This window comes from Camelus bactrianus, chromosome 12, assembly GCF_048773025.1.
Source record: "Camelus bactrianus isolate YW-2024 breed Bactrian camel chromosome 12, ASM4877302v1, whole genome shotgun sequence".
Lineage (NCBI taxonomy): Eukaryota > Metazoa > Chordata > Mammalia > Artiodactyla > Camelidae > Camelus > Camelus bactrianus.
This window is the reverse complement of record NC_133550.1, coordinates 17,684,470-17,703,080: the sequence shown is the minus strand read 5'-3', so window position 1 is coordinate 17,703,080 and position 18,611 is coordinate 17,684,470. Positions and strand designations below refer to the sequence as shown.

The 18,611-nt window shown below is 44.0% G+C and overlaps 1 protein-coding gene across 3 annotated transcripts; it reads right to left on the bottom strand.

Annotated features, from left to right (window-relative positions):
* Positions 1 to 4,738: 4,738 nt before the first annotated feature.
* ZNF641 (zinc finger protein 641) lies at positions 4,739 to 15,802 on the bottom strand. Of its 3 annotated transcripts, none has more exons than XM_045523508.2 (6): positions 15,439 to 15,802; positions 12,118 to 12,326; positions 11,416 to 11,507; positions 10,099 to 10,228; positions 9,288 to 9,401; positions 4,739 to 8,411 (listed from the first exon to the last, which is right to left on the bottom strand). In XM_045523508.2, the coding sequence occupies exons 1-6, from the start codon at positions 15,444 to 15,446 to the stop codon at positions 7,657 to 7,659; spliced, it is 1,308 nt and encodes a 435-aa protein (XP_045379464.1). In that variant the 5' UTR covers positions 15,447 to 15,802; the 3' UTR covers positions 4,739 to 7,656. The 3 variants fall into 3 exon arrangements, with proteins under 3 accessions (XP_045379464.1, XP_074231062.1, XP_010962513.1); XM_074374961.1 differs by lacking the exon at positions 15,439 to 15,802 and adding an exon at positions 15,014 to 15,170; XM_010964211.3 differs by lacking the exon at positions 15,439 to 15,802 and adding an exon at positions 14,370 to 14,514.
* Positions 15,803 to 18,611: the final 2,809 nt, after the last annotated feature.

Here is an 18,611-nt window from a genome sequence, read left to right as displayed (position 1 = left end):
GATATTTAAGCACCATTACAGTAACAAAACAAAACAAAAAAATAATCTATATCACTAGGGGATTGGTTAAACTGTGAGGCTTCCCTACAGTGAAACAGCATGCAGCTATAAAAAGAGGGAGATTCTCTATGTATTGTTATGACAAACTCCCCAAGATTAAGTGAAAAAAAAAAAAGAAAGACATTGAGTATACCAAATGACCTTTTGTGTAAAATGAAGAAAAATATATCTCTCTGTAATTGTATAAACTCTGGAAGGATGCACACAAAAATATAAGTGGTTCTGTATTGTGAGGGGAAGGTGATAAGAATTGTAGAGGACACCACTTGTGTCTTTTTTTTGTATTTGTCTTCAGAATCATATAAATTGTATCTTCTTCAAAAATGAGGTAGAAATTTCTGTGTAATTGTCAATTATAGTTTTTTTCATTTATAAGGTGGTTTATACTTCCCTGTGCATTATTTTACTTCACCTCAATCTCTTAGCTTTTAAGAGAAAAAGCTAATGTTTACAATATGTACAATTTAGAAATTGACTTTTAACTGCAAATCCAGCGCTCTCTTCACTACAATTAGAGATGTTGAATGGGGCCTCACCATCTACTCATTACCTCTACAAAACATCTTTTTTACATAGGGAAAGGTCAGAAGTTTAGAATTTATACACTTAAGTGTTTTAATAACTCAGAGGTTTCTTGTAGGGGAAGGTGTTCTCAAACACATTGAGGGGGAGTGTGTTTGCAGAACATGCAAACATCTCCATTTGTCAGTGGTCTCAAAACAGTAGGTTTCTCCTATTCTTCCTTCTCTGGGGGCCTCTAACATGACAAAGCTGTCTGGTCAGGCTGCGGAGCACTCTAGCCAAAACCTAAGTGCCTAGCAAGGATGGGAGAACAGGTCATTTGGGGAATTAATAGAGACATCATGTCTGGAAAGGACTTTTTAAAAAAAAGCCAAAGGATTTGGAAGAGAGAAACTGAAGACTCAGCATGAGTCCTGTCAATTTGGGAAAGACATTGGTAGGAGAATAAGAAGGAGGAAGTGAGGATTTCAGTAGTCCACTGGAGCTGGCTGAGAGAACAGGCCCTTCAAAGAACAATCAAAGCTGTTTCTCTCCCCCCTTTTGTCAGTTCCTTCCTCCTCCCCTTTTCATTAGGGGAAAGACCAGACTTGTCAAAAGTTTTACTCCAGGTGACTGGCGGGGAAGTAGGAGTAAATGCAAGAAAAAAGGGAAACACATGAAGCACGGAGGCAGGTGGCAAAACGGCCTGGCTGGCATTCAGAAAGCTGCAGAGGCTTTAAGATCACCCCCTAAGCAGTAGGATGGAAGGTCTTTAACGCAGCTCCCCGGGAGGAGAGCAAAGTCTTTGGGCTGCACCCAGTGCCTGTAAAGAAGTTCCCCCTCCCCATCCCAGCAAACCTCTATGGGCAAGAGGCCAAGTCAGTGGGTCACAGGCTGGTGGTTCCCCCATACCAGCTTTCCATGTTTTCTTCCACACTATTTCTTACCCTATCCTCTTGATACCCTCTACCAGATGGCGATCCTCTTCATCTTCAAAGTTGAATGTGTCTGTTGGACCCAGTTCCTGTCTAACCCCATTTATGCAGGTCTTCTGTGGCTACCCCCCATACTTCCAATTACTGCCAGTTTGCCTTAGGGAGTCAATTCAGTCACCACCACCACCACCTCAGGCATAGCACCCTAAAGGTCTTGCAAGGGTGGGTTGGCACTTAAACAATGCTGAGATGTAAGGTCTCCTTAAATTTGTACCCTAGGCCCTCACTCACCTCACCCTTGGCTGGGCCTGCTCAGCATTCTGCATCTTCTAGTCTCCAGAATGATTTACATCCCCAGCTGACTAGGGAGTGACTTCTGGGAGCGAAGATTCCAGGAGGACGTGGGAAGTCCTAACTTGTGGTGTCTTAAGGTCTATGTTTTGGGAGGGGCGGCAAGGGGACTCCTGCATTGCTGCATGACTGCCCTGGAGCTGTCCGGTGTTCCCCACTCTGTTGCAGCCCCTTTATCAGAAGAGAAGAGCTGAGAATGGAGAGAAGAGAGGACAGAGGAAATCAGTGACACAGCCAATACATCCTTTATTCAACTGACAGGGACCATAAGAGCATATTATAGATCCTTACGGATACAGATGTAAGTCCTCATTGGGTAACCTGTGGGCAGGTCACAGTCCATTAGAGAGAAGCAACTCAGACAATAGCTAGAAATCTGGCAGGCACAGGGGCAGTTGGGCTGGATGGCAAGTGGGTACACATACCCAAAGCCTCCATAAGAGGGTGCCTTGGCGCACAGTGTCATGAGGTGTGGCAGGAAAGTGGTGGCAGTGGCGGGGTCGGCTGAGGAACATACTGAGTATGGGGACCGCGGTCGTACTTGATCTCTCATGCCCAGCACATAGGAGGGACACAAAAAATGGCTCGTCAAATTAAAACTGATTCTCAGGAAGAGCTAGGAAGGGAATGAGTAAATCAAAATCGCAAAAAGTAGAAAGCCATTTTGGAAGCTACATCAAGGGAAGAAGCGCCTGTAGGGAATGGAGTAAAGGGCCTGGATTTGGCAGTACAGGCAACCCTGGCCAAGTTCGGATATGGGGAGGTATGTATGAGAGAGAGAGGTAGAGTGGGGAGACAGCAGCTGAGCTAGTACAGCCAAGCCAAGAATCTGAGGGAAGAAAGTGGGAAGTATGAGGAATGGACCTTGCTTAGTGGCTAAAGTAGGCAGTGGGCTCATGATGGAATGCAACTGGCTAGAGGCTTGAAGAGAGAAACTACGAAGGAAGAAGGATAGAGATTGGGTAGAACAAATACCCTTGGGAAGGTGTGGCATTCTGCAGGCAAAACAAAACAAAACCAACTGAAAAAGAGAAGTAGGAGCAAAGAGTGGAGGAAGAGCTCTGCTTATTAGGCAAATGGAGGCAGTGACAGGAAAGGAGAGAGGGAGAGAGCTGGAGGCCTGGGGTTGAAGAAAGCAGTAGCCAAGCTTTTCTGCCTTAGGGGACAGGGGCTGATCCCCTTCCCTAGAGTTTTGGACTCTAACCTTTTGACCCAGAGCCCCACAGAGGTGGCAGGTTGGCAACTGTCAGTTCATCAGTCCTCATGGGTATGCCTAGGAGAGGAGGTGGAGGAGGTAACAGAGGCCTGCAAGACAGATCCCTTCCTGTAGCCTAAATTGGACAGAATCTTCAAAGCAGTAGAATGCATTTTTGACATAGGCACAATGGCTTAATTGGTTACAACCTCTACCTACTAAACAGAGTCTGGGTTCAAATCTTGCTTGTGTCATATCTTACTAAATGTGCCTGGTTTCCTCTTATGTCCTCGGGGCTCTCTGATCCTCCTGCTGCCCTTGTCTACATGGTAGGCCAAAGCATGGTTAGAAATCCCTTGCATGGCATCTCATTGGTCTCCAGTGCAATTGTGAGGTAAGAAAACTTGGGTCCTTAACAGCTTGGGACAGCTGGCCTTTCTCTCTACCTGAATGCCCACCCCACCTGCCTCCAGGGCAACTTATTAAGCCTGAAAAAGGACTAGCAAAGGAGGACCATTTCTTTGCATGTCCGTTTCTCAGTTTTACATTGCATTTACCCTCTTTGAGGTATCTGTTCCTTTTTATCTCTTCAGATTTCTGAACCCATAAATCCTCAGTGCCCATTTTAGAAGCTCCAGCCCCAACCAGTTACAATAGCTTGGTAGTTACCCCACCAGTTTCAGAAATTTGTGACTAACTCAGTTCCTTCACTGACTTGAGGGTGAGGAAGAACCTTGGGACTCAAGAGGAACAGAACTGAGGAGCAACTAGCCTAGGGAGTTTGCAGAAAATAAATCTTTGATAACAGAAGTGTGAAGATTCCATCTCTCCCTATTTGAACAGGGCGAGAGACCGCTGATTGAAATGGAATTTGAATCTCTTAGCCAGTGGTTCTCAAACATTAGCCTACATCAAATATCCTGGAAGGCATGTTAAAAGACGGAATGTTGGGTTCCATCCTCAGAGGTTCTGATTAATTTGGTCTGGGGTAAGAATTTGCATTTTTAAGACAAGTTCCTAGGTGATGTTGATGCTGCTGGTCCAAAGACTGCATTTTGATACCCATGGCCTAGTATAGCACTCCAAGGAATAGAAGTAAACTTTGCCAGCTCAGGGGATCTAAGGGAATAGATTTCACTTTTTTGTTGTTGCTCATCCCCACTCATCCCCACCCAGTACACCCACCTGTAGACAGATGGAAAGAACCTATCTTCTGGCACCTCTGGTTCTGAGTCAGGGCTCACTTTACCCTTTATGGAAATAGGAAATAGTGGTTTGATTGTAGAAGTTCTGGAAAGGGAAAGGATTTTGTCCCAGATTGAACCCTGAAGACATAACATCACTTTAACACGGGAAAAGCTTTTCTTTCCACTTCCACTCTCAGAGCTACAGCTTAAAATGTAAGTCGCTCTGGGAAAGCTAACCCTTTGGGTTACATTGTCCATTGTAAGGAATTCTTTGCAGAGATACTCTGATGGTTTAAAAAAGCAAGGATACTTGAGCTCTGAACAAGGTAGAGGCACCACAGATGGAAAAAGCTGACAGGTTCCTGAAGATGGTCTTTCCTACTTTACATTTTTCCCAGAGAGAACACAGAGACATTTTTTATTTAAATGGAATAGGATAGGGTAGATATGTGGCAGAGAGAGTTGGGAGGAAGATGGGAGTTTCCCTGTGGGAAAAAAAATCACTCAAATCTCTTCACCCAGCTGATGGCTGTTGCTTTATTTTATTTTTCGTCCAAGGGAACTGGTTCTGGATGGAGGTAGAGAAGACCCTGGTTTACCAGAAATGACCTAAAAGATGCCCCTTCTGTAGAAGGCCCTAGGATTCCAAAATGCCTTTCAGTTGGGTACAATGACTGTATCTAGACTTTGGGGGCTTCACTTTCTCTCCTTACAATTACTAAAAGAAATCAAAGACTGGAGGTTAACATTTGGTTATTAAGAGGTGAGATCTGATGGCATGGAAAGTCACCTCCTATGGGTCTTTAAAACAAGGTTTGTGAGGAGCCGATTTGTCAGCATGTCATATATCTATATAGATACAGATATAGATATAGATATAGACATAGAGTAGAATGTTAAGTAATACATTTCAAGTCATTAAAGACCAGACTTTCTCTTTATATCCTATATCCTACTGACTCTGGTATCTTAGTCCTTAAAATGTTTAGTGATCCTTGCCTTATAATTCTTGTCACAAACATATAATGACCATACTGGGTCAGGGTAACTCCCTTTCTTTGACCTCAGTTTAGTGATTCCATGGATGGGCTCTGAACCTGCTAAATGTGTAAGCAAAATAGAAGGATTACTAACATCTTTTTTCTCAAAAGTGAGTTTTTGGTTTTCATCAGATTCTCAAAAGGGTCTGTGATCCAAAAAAGGTTTTGAATCATTGCTCCCATAGAGCTGATTTGTGTTAGTGAATGAGGCATAGTGGGAAGGTAAAAGAAATGATAAAGTCCAGTTTTACCAATGGGGTCCAATTTCCCTAGGGCATCTCCTGTTACTGATCCTTCTACTAAAATGCTTCTATCTCTTAGGACCTAGGACAAAGGATGCCTTACAAAGGGCTGGCCATTTTGCTCTATTCATAGGAACATAAGCAAGAGAAGTGCATTCCAGGCAAGAAGGAATGCTGCTTAGAGCAGAAAGGAGGTGGGGGCAGGATTGCTCAAGTCATATCCACTCTAAGAAGCCCAGTCAGCAAAATGACCTTATTTTCGGCTCCATTTGAGCCCAGGACTCTGAGGAACTATGATTAACCCAGTTTTTCCTAAGCAAATGGAAGAGTCATTAAACTAGATTGTTGCAGCTCACTTTCTCTTGCCTCTCTGGTTAGTTCCACCAACTGTAGCTGAGAAGTAAGTGTGTTAAGAGAAAACCAGTATCTAAGTATTAAAGAGAAAATATCCCACCTCCATCCTCTGTGCCTCTCCCTCCCTACCCACAAACTGCTCTTACATACAAGATAATTTATAAATTATAAGATTGGTATTAACACATCATCAATAAAGAGAAACAATGACCAACTCATTAACTAGTGGGTGCTAGAATACTTGTGCAAGTTCTGTAGTTAAGAGTCTTAGTGTAGACACCTTTTCAGAACTGGAGGAAAATCAGCTGGAAAGCTCACTACCCTGCATCAGCCAAAAAGCTAAGCCACAGCCATTTCCCCTAAAGTTCTGTTTCTAGGAGAATGAAGTCCTCAAGAATAACTATGCCCCCTTGATGAGGCAATCAAGGTCAAACAAGAGTGATGACAACCTGCAAGCACTGTGACTGCTGCCATAAATTCCCAGCACTTAAAATAAGAACAAAAAACCCACTCAGCACAAAGCTTCTATATGCACCTTGTCTGAAATCAACAAGAAACAGCTCACCTCACTGAGGATGTCTCTTTCTCTCTCCGACGCAGGCAAAAAGAATCTGTGGCCCAGAGATTCAAACCTAGACATATATATCCATGGCTGTCTTGATCTCAGTGATACTGGAGAAGGCTTTATACGTCAACACCCACAACTGAACTCTTTCTACTAGGGCTCCCTTAATCACTCAGCTTACTATCTTGAAACAAAACAGAAAACCCCATACAATCCCCACTACCCGCATCCCCAGAACACAGCCTCTAGAAAATCTAGCTTATACAGTTTGCACTTTGCATGCTCTCTTCAAAGACCCTGCACACAGATGCACATAGACACATAAAGACACGGTCAAGAGGAGAAGGGTCTGTTCAAGGGGATAAAGCATTTTTCTTCTGTGTGGGCCTGGGTTACTTAAGAGTATAAGGTCCATCTCTTAGCACTCGTAGTGTAATCTCTCAGCTGCTATATGTATATGCAGGGTGAAGAGGGCAAGAATAAGGGGGTGAGAAAGTTATTGTTTCTATTTTTCAGCAGGTCAGGTGAGAGGTGTGGATGTAAATTCAGATGATCAGGATAAAGGTGATGGGCCCACACAGGAATGAGGTCTGCTCCTCAGCTTTCATTTGGATAAAAAAAGGAGGCTCTGGGTGCCTGATCACTATCTCTTTCCTGCTTCCTCATTACTCTTCAACTCAGTGTTCACCAGTGTGTTTAATGGAGTCACCAGTTCTGTGGGATGTGAGATGAAAAAGATACTGAGTCAAGTAAATTTAGGAAACACTGCATTAAAAGAGGTTTAACCATTTGCTCTACTCCATATGTTTTCAGAGCCTTTAATATGTTCATATGGTCTTTCTCTACATATATAGAAGAGAATAGTTATACAAAACTGATACTCAAAATATTTAACAACGGATATGGCATAGGCTCCAACCAATCAGAATGGGCCTTAGCCACAAATTGCTGGTTCTTCTCTACCCTGGAGAGAGGGCTAAGGCTGAATATCAGCCCATGGAGGAAGCACTGTTTCCCAAAAGTTTTTGCCCAAAGAACTCTATTTCATGTGGCATCTCACAGAACTGGTGAGAAATGCTCTGGCCAATGGTGGAACCACATCTTTCTAAGGATGGGGCCAGGGCTCATGATTCTGGCCACTGGGCTATAGGAGAGGGGCAGCTCTGGCAGAGACTCCTGGTAGCACCAGCTGACAGATGTGACCACAGCTGCAGCAGAAACAGATTTCAAAAGACAGATGTCCCTCTGTCCCAGCTGCTCCGGGGACTCTGTCCCTGGTGGGTCAGCAGGTGCCTGTCCAGGTGATGTTTACGGCCGAAACTCTTCTCACAGCGAGGGCACTGGAAGGGCTTCTCCCCGGTATGGGTCAGCCAGTGTCTCACCAGGTGGTGCCGTCGGCCAAAGCTCTTCCCACACTCTGTGCACACGTGGCACTTTGGCACTGGTGGGGCGCGCTGCCGTTTCCTAGCCCCTGGGCTCTCTCCAACCTCTTGGCCCTTGCAGGATTTGCCTTCTGCATGCACTCTCTGGTGGCTGGCCAGATGGGAGTTGCATCGGAAATTCTTGCCACACTCAGAGCACCTGCTAGGCTTGTCATGTAGGTGGGTTTTCTGGTGTCGGATCAGGTGATGTCTTCGCCCAAAGCTCTTCTCACACTTGAGGCAGCTGTAGGGCCTCTCCCCAGTGTGTGTTTGCTGGTGCCTGGCAAGGTGGGAGCCCCACACAAACTGTTTCCCACATTGGGGGCACGTGTGCGGTCTTAACAGGGAATCCATTTCTGTGCTACACAGAAGGTTTGAGAAGCTATCTTCCTGAAGAAAAGGTGGGCCCAGGAGCATTCCTCTGGAGCTCCTGGGGATGGAATCCCAGCTCTCATCCTGCTCTGGGTTCCAGAGAACAGTATCTTCAGACACACTAGATAACATTCTGGGAGGTTCTGCTTCTAGTTCAGGGGTATCCCCCTCATGCTCACTTCCATCTCCTGTGGAGAAGGGAAAATACCGACCCCAAGAGGGGAGTCACAAGAGAGTACCCCAGGACCCAACTCACAGGTGAGGTTGTATGATGCCTGTTAGGGCCTAAATCTCACTCACCCCGTAAAGGCTGAGAGAACAGATTTTTAATGTGTACAAGACAGTGCAAGAGGTATAGAGGTTAAAAGCCTAGGCTTAGGAGGCAGATACCCTATTTTGAGTCTCAGCTTTCCCACTTAACTTCTGTAGGCCTTCACTTCTTCTGTAAAATGGGAATAATTATAAGATAGACGTTATAAGACAGATAGCATTGTACCTGCATATAGTAAGCACTTAGTAAATGGTCTATGCTGTTGTTACTTATTACTATTATTTATTTAGCACTTTAAAAAAATTGTTAATTACCATCTTCCTGCCTAAGTATACATGGAGAGAGTTAAAGAATGCGCTGCAATCATCACTGGCTGGGTGACCACCTGTCAGCAATACTAGAAACTTTGTGGAAGGCATTTCCACCATGGGTGTTAGGTTGAACAACAAAACAACTAACATTTATTGAGTGCTTACTATGTTCCTGGTACTGATCTACTATGGTAACATATTTCAATCTCACAATAATTTATAGATGAAGAACCCAAAAAGAGGTTAATTATGTTTCCAAGTTTCCACAGGTATAGTCCTGGATTCAAATCCACAAAGTCTGGCTCCAGAGCCTGCCCTCTAAACCATTCTGTTACACTGTCTTGCTTTTGAAGAAAAAGATCCCTAAACCTGTCAACATTATAACTCTCTGAGGCAGAGGAAGGACTAGAGGAATATGTAATGATGAAACTCCAAAAGGGGGTAGGTAAGGCCATAGCTGAAAGTCTAGTCTACGTCATTACCTGTATATGTGACCCTCAGGATGTCCCTCTCTTCTAAGTCCTGGGGGTCAGGGACCCATTGTTCCTCCCCTCCTTCTAGTTGAGAAAGCATATCCAGTTTGGGAATTGGAAATCCTGCCCATGGGAAAGGAAAACAGAGATGTCAATTAGTTCAACTATAATTCTCATTTCTGAAAAAGCTTGTTTCCTAGATTATTCTTTAGAACTCTAGATTAAGAAGGCCAGATACAAGCCTTTCCCTGTTCCCCCATCTCATTTCTGTTAAATCCCTCTTTCTTACAGAAAATCATACTCTCTTCCCAATGAGTGTTCTCTTCCGTTCAAATTTCAAATACTTCCAATGCAACTGTCCTTTCTGGTCATAACTTCACTTAATTAGCCCTACTATGGCTGTCTCACCCGCAATGTTCCCATCTTCCCCTACATAGTTTCTGAGTTTCCAAGGACTCAGTTCTGTCTCTTAGATGTCCTTCTCTCTGCTTTGAAAAAACCTCCCAATTCCCAACCAAGAAGAGCCTAAAGTTCTCTTCCCTACAATTCAGCATCATTTTATTTATTTATTTATTTATTTATTTATTTATTTATTTATTTATTTATTTATTTATTTATTTTATTTATTTATTTATTTAATTTATTTATTTGATTCACACCTCACTTCCATTCTCTTTGGATTAGCCCTGGTGCTCTTTCTCTCATGGAAGCCTAGACAGATACCCTGCCGAGAAAAGAACACTAAATAGACACTGCCCAGCAGCATAGCTCCATCCTCCCAGAGTACAAGCATTTAGTGGCTGGGGAAGGTCATGCTTACTTAGAGAGACCACTATCCCACAGTTTTCCTGCATGACATATTCTCCGTAAAAGTCTGTCTGAGAAGGGTCCAGGCTCCGCCACTCCTCCTGAGAGAAGCACAGTGACACATCCTTGATGGTTACCAGGCCCTGAAACAAAATGCAGCATCATCTGTCAGTAGCTGTTCCTTAAGGACAATGTGATCTCAGTATAAATTGCTGAAGTAGTAGTAGAGGAGAGAAGGCAAAAGAGGATCTAGAAGAACTGCCCAAAGGTCCCTGGGCAGGGCACATGGCTTTGGTGAAGAGGAAATGAGGAAAGGGGTAGCTAGTGGTCAGTGAATGATCGAGGATGATGTTTCTAGAGGAGTTTCCCAAGTTAGGACCATAATTTGGAGGCACCACAAACTCATCAGTACCTCTGTTTAGTAATAGGTGTCTGCCCAGTCTCTTCTCATCTTCCTTACTCTTTTCATTGCAGAAATTACGTACTAGCTCTTCCTCCACCTGACCTTTCCTTTCCTATCAGCACAAATGAATGTAGATAAAACATTCTTTCTTGCCTCCTCCCCCTAATATGTCATATCCTTATCTTTTAAGGCAGCATAGTTTGGTGGTTAGGAGCCCAGACTCTGGACCCAAATGACTCCTAGCCCTGCTTCTTACTAGCAGTATGACCTTACACAAGTGCCCTAATCTCTTCCTGTCCAATTTTCTCATCTGTAAAATGGGGATAATTGAGTTTCTCTCAGGGTTAAATGAGTTAATTTTACATAAAGCACTCAGTGAACAGCAAGCATGGTAAGCACTCTGGGAATATGGATACAACTACTATTATTATTATCTTCCCATGGCTCTGCCTTCTGAATCTAAACCTGTATTCTCTCTCTGGCTCTGCCCCTCTTTATATCTTTCTATCTTCTTTTCCATAAATGCTCCATCATCCACCCAATCCTGTCTACAACTTTATGTTCTTCCAAGCTTTCTTCAGGTCCTCTTTTCCCAACCTTTCCAGATTTATTTCTTAAAGGACATTAATGAGTTGTTCTTAAACTCGCCCTGTGGGTAGCACAGCCATCCATTAAAAAAAAAATACAAAAAAAAAAAAAAAACGAACAACCCAGCCTAACCTTTAGGAATTCCCTTCTTCTTGTCATGCCCTCATTCATTTTTTAAAGGATATTATGAGCCCCTTGGAAAGGGATAAAATGTGTTCACATATAAGATGAACATACTAGTGGTCATGTGAAATGACTAATCAATGGAATTATGCTAATGCTACAGAAAGGCAGCAGTGGTGAGACCCTTAGAGAGGCCAAGGGAAGAACATAGCCTACCTGTGATCCTGCCGCAAGAAGTGCAGCTGCCATCTCCCAATCTCCAGTGCTCCCTTCCTGGGGAATGGCAGGAACCCAGGGAGCTGACTGAGCTGGTGAGGGGAGAGAGGACCCATTAGAGATGGAGCATCCACCCTTTCCCAGTTAGAGCCTGGGCCCTATCTATATCTGCATCTGTATCTATATCTATATATATATCTATATCCATTGATAAGACTCAAATGTATAAATGTAGTAGAAGATACCTTCCCTCAAAATGTCCTGTAAGGGTATTGAGTGGTTTTTAGTAGAGTCTTTATATCATCTATCTCTGCTAGACCAGCTGTGGTTTGAATTCCTATTATTTGAATGTAATTTTCATCTTGTAAAGTGCATTTTACGGGGTGTGTTTTCCAACAGTAATCAGTGTTTCTGTCATTTTCTTTGTCTCACATATTCACTACCACTAACCACGTAGCATGTGGAGGGAGTGATTATGCAAGAAACAGGAGATCCCTGTTACATGGTTTGCAGAATCCAGGTGCTTCTTATATTTCTGTGACTAGGACCTAGAAGTTCCTTATATTTCTGTGGCCTAGTTCTGGTACTGACTGCTGTTCAGTCCATCGCAATTTGAGGATTTTTGACTCTGCTTTTTCATTAGCAATTCGGAGACTACTCTCTGCACTGTGCTCCCCACACATACCCCTTCTGGGCTCTCACCCTTCTCCTGAAGGGACTGTGGCTCCTCTTCAAGGTCACAGCACAGGTGCTCCAGCGCCCCTGGTACTGTTCTCCATGGCCCTTCTTCCTGGATTCCCCTTTCCACCTGGGGCTCTGCTCCATCCATCTGGACATTCATTGACTCCCATCCTGTCCCCAGGGATGCTGTCTGTTCTGAAAGCATTTTTGCTGTAAACCTAAATTGTGACCTGGAACAAATTCATATCAGTTATTAGTTTCATTCAGTTTCTGTGAAAGTGGAAAGGGGTGATATTCCTAAGAGAGTTATGGAGAACAGCCCATGGATAAAAGGTGAAACTAGTTAAGAGGAGCTCGATGGAAGATGAACTTTAAAAGTTTGAGGTGTTCCAGTCAGCTGAACCTGAGCCAGAAATGAGGAGGTGCTACATAGCAAAGTCACTAATGGTTATTTTGGGGACCTCATGGTAGAAGCAAAATATCCCTGAAGGCTGGAAGAACTTCATTAAAAAAAGAAAGAACAATCCTGGAAATCCAAAAGCTATGAATTAATTTCAATCACTGAAAGTACAGTAAAGTTAGAAATCTGGAAATATGCAGGAAGGAATACACACAGACTTGCACTCCACAAAAATGGATGTACTCACACATAAGATTTTCTGCCACAAATCCCATTCTCATCAATTAGTTTAGAATGAAATGATTACTATAGGTAGAAGTCCTAGTCACAAAGTGTATTTTTTATGAGGCTGAACCAAATGGTGCCTCACTTAGGGCAAGCCTTGACAAAAAGACATAACCTGTCACTCTCGTAGAAAATGAGAACTGGTAGTAAATATGGTAGAAAGATCAATAACTTGGAAAGTAGGTGTAAGATTCTAAAGCAGTGCAAACAGATAAGAGAAACTGCTGGTCAGTGGGGAACTGATGTCTAATTAGGAAAAGAAAAAAAGAACAGAAAGGGTTTGGACTAGGTAGTAAAAGGGGAAGCAGCTGTTGCTAACATGACCTGAGGTGAATTAACAGCCCTGTGATTTAAGACACAGGAAAAAACCACAGATACAGGATAGCACCAGTCAGATCTCATTAGAAAAATGTATTCAATTTTAAAGAAGGGTATGATGAAGCCAGAGTATATTCCATCAGAATAAACAAAAGTGAAGAAAGGGATGGGGACTATGGCCATTAGGGAAAAGTTCAAAACAATGGACATAGTTTTCTCTTGCCTAGGGAAGAAGGCTGATGAATGAAACTATGAATAAAAAGAGAGATGTTTTGTATTTCTATATAGATCTCTTCTCTTGCAAACAAGAGAAGAAATCTAGATTAGACAAAGAAAAAAATTTTTAATAATCCTGCAGTGCACAGGACCTGGTTGAGGGCTCTTCTTTTGTCTGGACATCTTAGGAGCAGGACAGGTCTCACCTGTGTTGTGATAGGGGTCTCCCTGCCTTACAGCAGAGGAACAGTCGATGAAAGTGTGCAGAGTCTCTGTTTGCTTGGCAACTTCATATATTTGTGATTCTTATTCAGTAGCAAGCAATCAGAGCCAGTGAAAGGCTTCCAGCAATAGATCAGAACCTTGGTAATGATCTTGGCTCACTTGCATCCATCCAATAACATTTGCAAGAACCCAGGAGCCCGGGATAGGTAATGACAGATGTCAAGTTGTTTATTTTCTTGGCTATTTGTCTTTGACAAAAGAGTTAGGTAGAAACCCTAAACTCAATGCACAGGAAGAGAACAAATTCCCTTTTCATCTCGGAAGTCCAAAGATGTCTCAGGGCCTCATGGGAGCATTCTGGACTGATTCCCAGCTTAGGAGGTTTCCTTTTCAGAGATTTCTCGTGAGAAAGGAAAATTCCCAATAAAGCAATAAAGGGGAAGTTCCATTTTAGCTCTCTATTCTGAATTCCAGCCCCTGTATTCACTTCATTTTTAAAATGTAAAGCATGGATTCCCCCCTTCACCAGTAGTCTTCCTTATTCTCTAGCTCCCTTCAAAAGTCCTCCCTCTGGGCTTTATCTCTAGTTAAATATCTGGACACCTGTCTCAAACCCATTTCTTTATCTCCCTAGCAGCAGAATCCCTTGATAGGAAGCCTCTATCCCAGGCCAGATGTGAGCCTGTCCATAGTACTGACAGAAAACCTGTGGAAGTGCTAGCAGAAATCTCAGCACAAGAAGCGGCAGGTAGTTGTCCTCTGACTGTATCTGCTAAGATGTTGGCTCTCTCAGAACCAACACCTGGGCAGTTAAGGTGTCAGCTCTAACCTGGTTTCTCCCGGTTCCAGGATGATCCCAGGCCTACAGGAGTTAGGGTTTTAGGGCTCTCATTTTCCCCTTTTCTTCAGGGGGGCATGGCACCTGCAGAAGTTGGTTTCTGCAGGAGTGCTGTTGGACAGAGAAAGGGCTATGCTGTTGAAATGAGAAGCCCAAGGGCACAGGGACAGTCGCGCTGTCAGAGAAGCCTAGCCCCTGCCCCGGGCGGGGCTTGGGCGGGACGGGCGCCCGTTCTAGAGTAAGGTTGCTTCTTCCCTCCTAGTCACTGTGCCCCTGGAGAGGCTCAGATTTCAGAGAACCTGAGAGAGGCAGAGCTGGAGCGGGGAAGTGAGGTCAGAAAACAGGTTTCCCGTGAACTGGGGCAGGAGCAAATGAAGAAAAAGGAGCCACAGGGTAACCTGCGCGCAGTGACAGCGGCGGGAACCCGCGGGGCCTGAGAGCGACGCTGGGGACGGGGAAGACAGGCGAGGGGCGGGCACAGAATGTCAGTGGGGCCGACCCCAGGAAAGGCAGCGACCAGGAGGCCGCGTCGACCCTCCCCCCTGCCCCCACGGGTGACCAACCCCACTCGCCGCCCCAGGAAGCCGGGCGTCCCTCCCTCGAGCCATGACTCCCTCCGGCCCGGCCCCACTCACCCGGGTCGGCTTGGCCTGCGTCCGGGTGCCTCCCTCCCGGGCGCTGCCTGCCCCTCCCCTCCGCCCTTCGCTTCGTCGGAGCCGGGCGGCCGCGGAGCTAGCGACAGGCGGAGACGGCGGCCGGCGGGCGCGGGCGCGGGCGGGGCGGGCACAGGAAATCCCCGCCCGCTTCCGGGGCTCGGCGGCGGCGGCGGCGGCCGCAGCCGCGGCCGCGAAGTGGGGGAGGGGGCGGGGACGGGGGGCCGCGGCTCCGGAGCCCGGGCCAGCCCAGCCCCGCACCTCGGCGCCCGCCGCCGCGGAACGCCGCGGGCCCAGCCGTCAGGATTGCCGCGGCCGCCTGCCCGCGCCCTCTCCCTGATTGACCATTTTCCTGTCCAGGCCCCTCGGCCTCCCGTGGGGCCCTTTGCACCCGGTTCGTTAGTTACCTGGACATTTAATAACCGCTCGTTACATCCCGACAGTCGTTGTGAGAGCGATTTCTTGAGACAAAGGTCTGGAATTCCTCAAGGAGTTCACCTTCTAGGTTTCAAGATAGCGAGGGTGTTGATAAGGGTCTGGAGAGAGTGCTGAGGAGGCGTCACTAATTCTAAATGAGGGGTAGTCAGGTTGACTTCACCAAGACTGAATTAGGCCTTGAGGCTGCATTGTCCAATTTGCGTGAGCCACCAGTCACAGTCCAAATGGAGGGGTGTTGTAACATACACACCAGATTTAGAGGACTTAATTAGCAAGATGTAAAATAGCTAATAAACAATTATTTTAGATATATTGGGCCAAATGTATTATTAAAATTTATTTCTCCTACTTCTTTTAACTTTTTAATATGGCTACTGAAGTGTTTAAATAATGTATGTGGCTTGCATTATATTTCTACTGGACAGAACTACCTCAGAGCATTAAGTTGGATTCGACTGGAAAGATTAGAAAGGGCCTACAAAACAGAATAAACACATTACCATTAGAATCTGTTTATAATCTACAAATCACACTTGTTATTTTGTCATCACAACAATTCTGTAAAATTTTATTTTATAGACTTAAGAAATAAGTGACTCACTTAATGTCATAGGTGAAAACACTCCTTTAATATGTATTTATTTTTTGCTATGTGCCACACGATGTAACTAAATCCTGAAAGTCAGAGATCCCAAAGGAATTGTTTGTGGATTCAAGGACTCAGTCTGTAGAAACACATCTCAACACATATTTGCAATAAAATGTAACAGATGCTAAAATGGAGGAATATACTCTGTACTGGGAGCAAAGAAGTGAACCATGCATGGGAGGGAGGTCAGAGAAGGCCTCACAGAAATCTTGAAGTAGAGAAGAATGGAGAGGACTCAATTAATGAGAAAGAGAAGAACGTGCTAGGCATGCAGTTGGGACAGGGCATAGACCATATTCTGGATCAGATCATGGGGTATGTAGAGGAAGTGAGAGCCAGGATTTGTATCTCAGGTCCTGGAACTAAATTCCGGGGTTCTTTTCACTGATGTTACCATAGGTGAGAAATATAAAGGTGTGTTCATCTGGATAGGCTAAAAATACCAGTATCTCAGTGGTTTAACTTAATAAAGGCTTATGTTTCATATAAGTGACAGTGTGTAGCAGGTTGATTGGGGCCAGTGAGTAGGTGTCTGCTCCTTGACATCATAGAAGGACCAGGCTTCTTCTATCTTGTGGCTCCACCATCTCCTGTTACTTTGGAGTCATGCAATCTGTGGGCCTCAGAGAAGGGAGGAAATTTGCGGCTGACTTGTTGGAGATACCAGGGGCCAGCCCTGGAAGTGTGTACATTATTTTCACCCCATTTCCTTAGCCAGAATTCAGGTGCATGGTCATATGGCCCCACCCAACTGCAGAGGTGGCTGGAAAGGAAAGTGTGTGCACTCTAGTAGAAAAGGAAATGGGGTTTAATGAACAATTAGCATTGCCTCTGTCACACATATCATTAAACTAAATTCAAGTAAACCAAGCACATAAACCTGATTTTACTTGAAAGAGATATTTGGGGAAAGCTGGCAGATTATATCAAAAAAGAAAAGAAAAAGGAGGTAAAATAGTAGTCTTTGGCCTGACGGCACAATAGTGGGTCATTAATATTTAATAAACATCTACTTTATGCCAGAACTTTGTCTTAAACATCACAGAGGAAAATGTAGAATACCTTTATATTTAGCTTATTAGCTATAATGTGCCATCTCTTTAGCTATCAGTGAACAAACTGTGAGGTGTAGATATGATCTCAGCATAGGTTTAGAGGCATTCAGTGAGCCAAAAGGCAAAATTAGGTATTGGGCTCTGGCCTTAGACTTATAATCTGGTGCACCTGTCACCAGAGTGGTACTTTACCTTTTACAGTAATATATGGATAATTCCAAACTCCTACGTAATGTTACAAGGTGGAGTAACTAAATATGCAGTGAGTAGCAGGTAGATGATTCCATCTTTTTAAGACTTTCTCGTGGAAGAGTTTCAAGATCATCTTTGAAAGCGAAATGAAGGAAGAGCATCTTGGATAGAATCAGAAGACAGTAACATATGCTTTGGGATGAAGAACACACAGATGTGGAGGTGCTTATCTAGAGTAGAGAAGAAATGAAATGGGGAAATTGATAGAAAGATTAGAATAGTGGGTCAAGGATTTTTAATTTACCATGTCAAGTAATAGAGAGTCACTGTACTTAGTGTTATAAAGAAGTGATATACCTGATGGGTCTAATTATATCATTCTAAGGAGACTTGGCCATCCAGGGCTGCCCCGTTGATAGAGTTCAGAACAACAGAGTGGGATGAGTTGAGTCCAAAGCCAGATTCTAGTGTGTGGAGTACAGAGCTCCTTAGGACACAGCAGTGTTCTTCCTGGGACTCAGGGAGAGGTCCCAGACATTTAAGGTTCCAAGTTCTCTGTAGGACTTCAAAAGTCCTTAAGAGACTCAATCTGTTGCCTCTCAGCCTTGGCTCCTTCATTTCTGAACTCTTGTTCTGCCATGGTTTGAATAAGAAAGTATAATGCAGGTGTTTACCAGTTTCGGATTATTTTATAAAAGTTTCTTTATTAGTCAGTTGATTGTAATGAATTGTCAGCTTGGCTTATAAAAAGCCAGTTCAGCTATAATAAACCATATTTTCAATTGCTAATTAGGAGCTAATCACCATTTATGACACTGCTGTTCTTCTATTCAAAATTTTGAAGCTTGATGTCAGAGATGAATTTTCTACCAGCAGGGCAGTGGAGTTGTTTGCTTCCTCTGTGTCCATGACTATATAGAAAAGAGGAAGGTTGAGGGAACTGTCAGGTTAGGACTCCTGTGGAGAGAAAAGGTAAGGGTCCCCTAGTCAGTAGTTAATAATTGTAACTGGTACTTGTAGAGCACTTTACAGTTGGCAAAGTGCTTTTGTGTACATGTGATCTTCACAACTCAGGGAGATAGATAAATCATCTTTATCCCTGGTTTACATCTAAGGAAATAGTGGTTCAGACATTTAAAATTTCTTTCTTTTTATTTCTGTAATCCTGGGCAGATTTATGTATATATACCTGTTTCCTAATCAATAAGATGAATGTCATTATACCTATTTTGTAGTGTTGTTGTGA

Bases quoted from the DNA above. Each gene is read 5' to 3' on its own strand.
- ZNF641 (XM_045523508.2), bottom strand. The intron at 10,229-11,415 runs GTAGGCTATGTT...ATTTTGTTTCAG, and splicing joins TTCTTGCGGCAGGATCACAG to GGCCTGGTAACCATCAAGGA. The intron at 9,402-10,098 runs GTAAGCATGACC...TCCCATGGGCAG, and splicing joins TGGGATAGTGGTCTCTCTAA to GATTTCCAATTCCCAAACTG.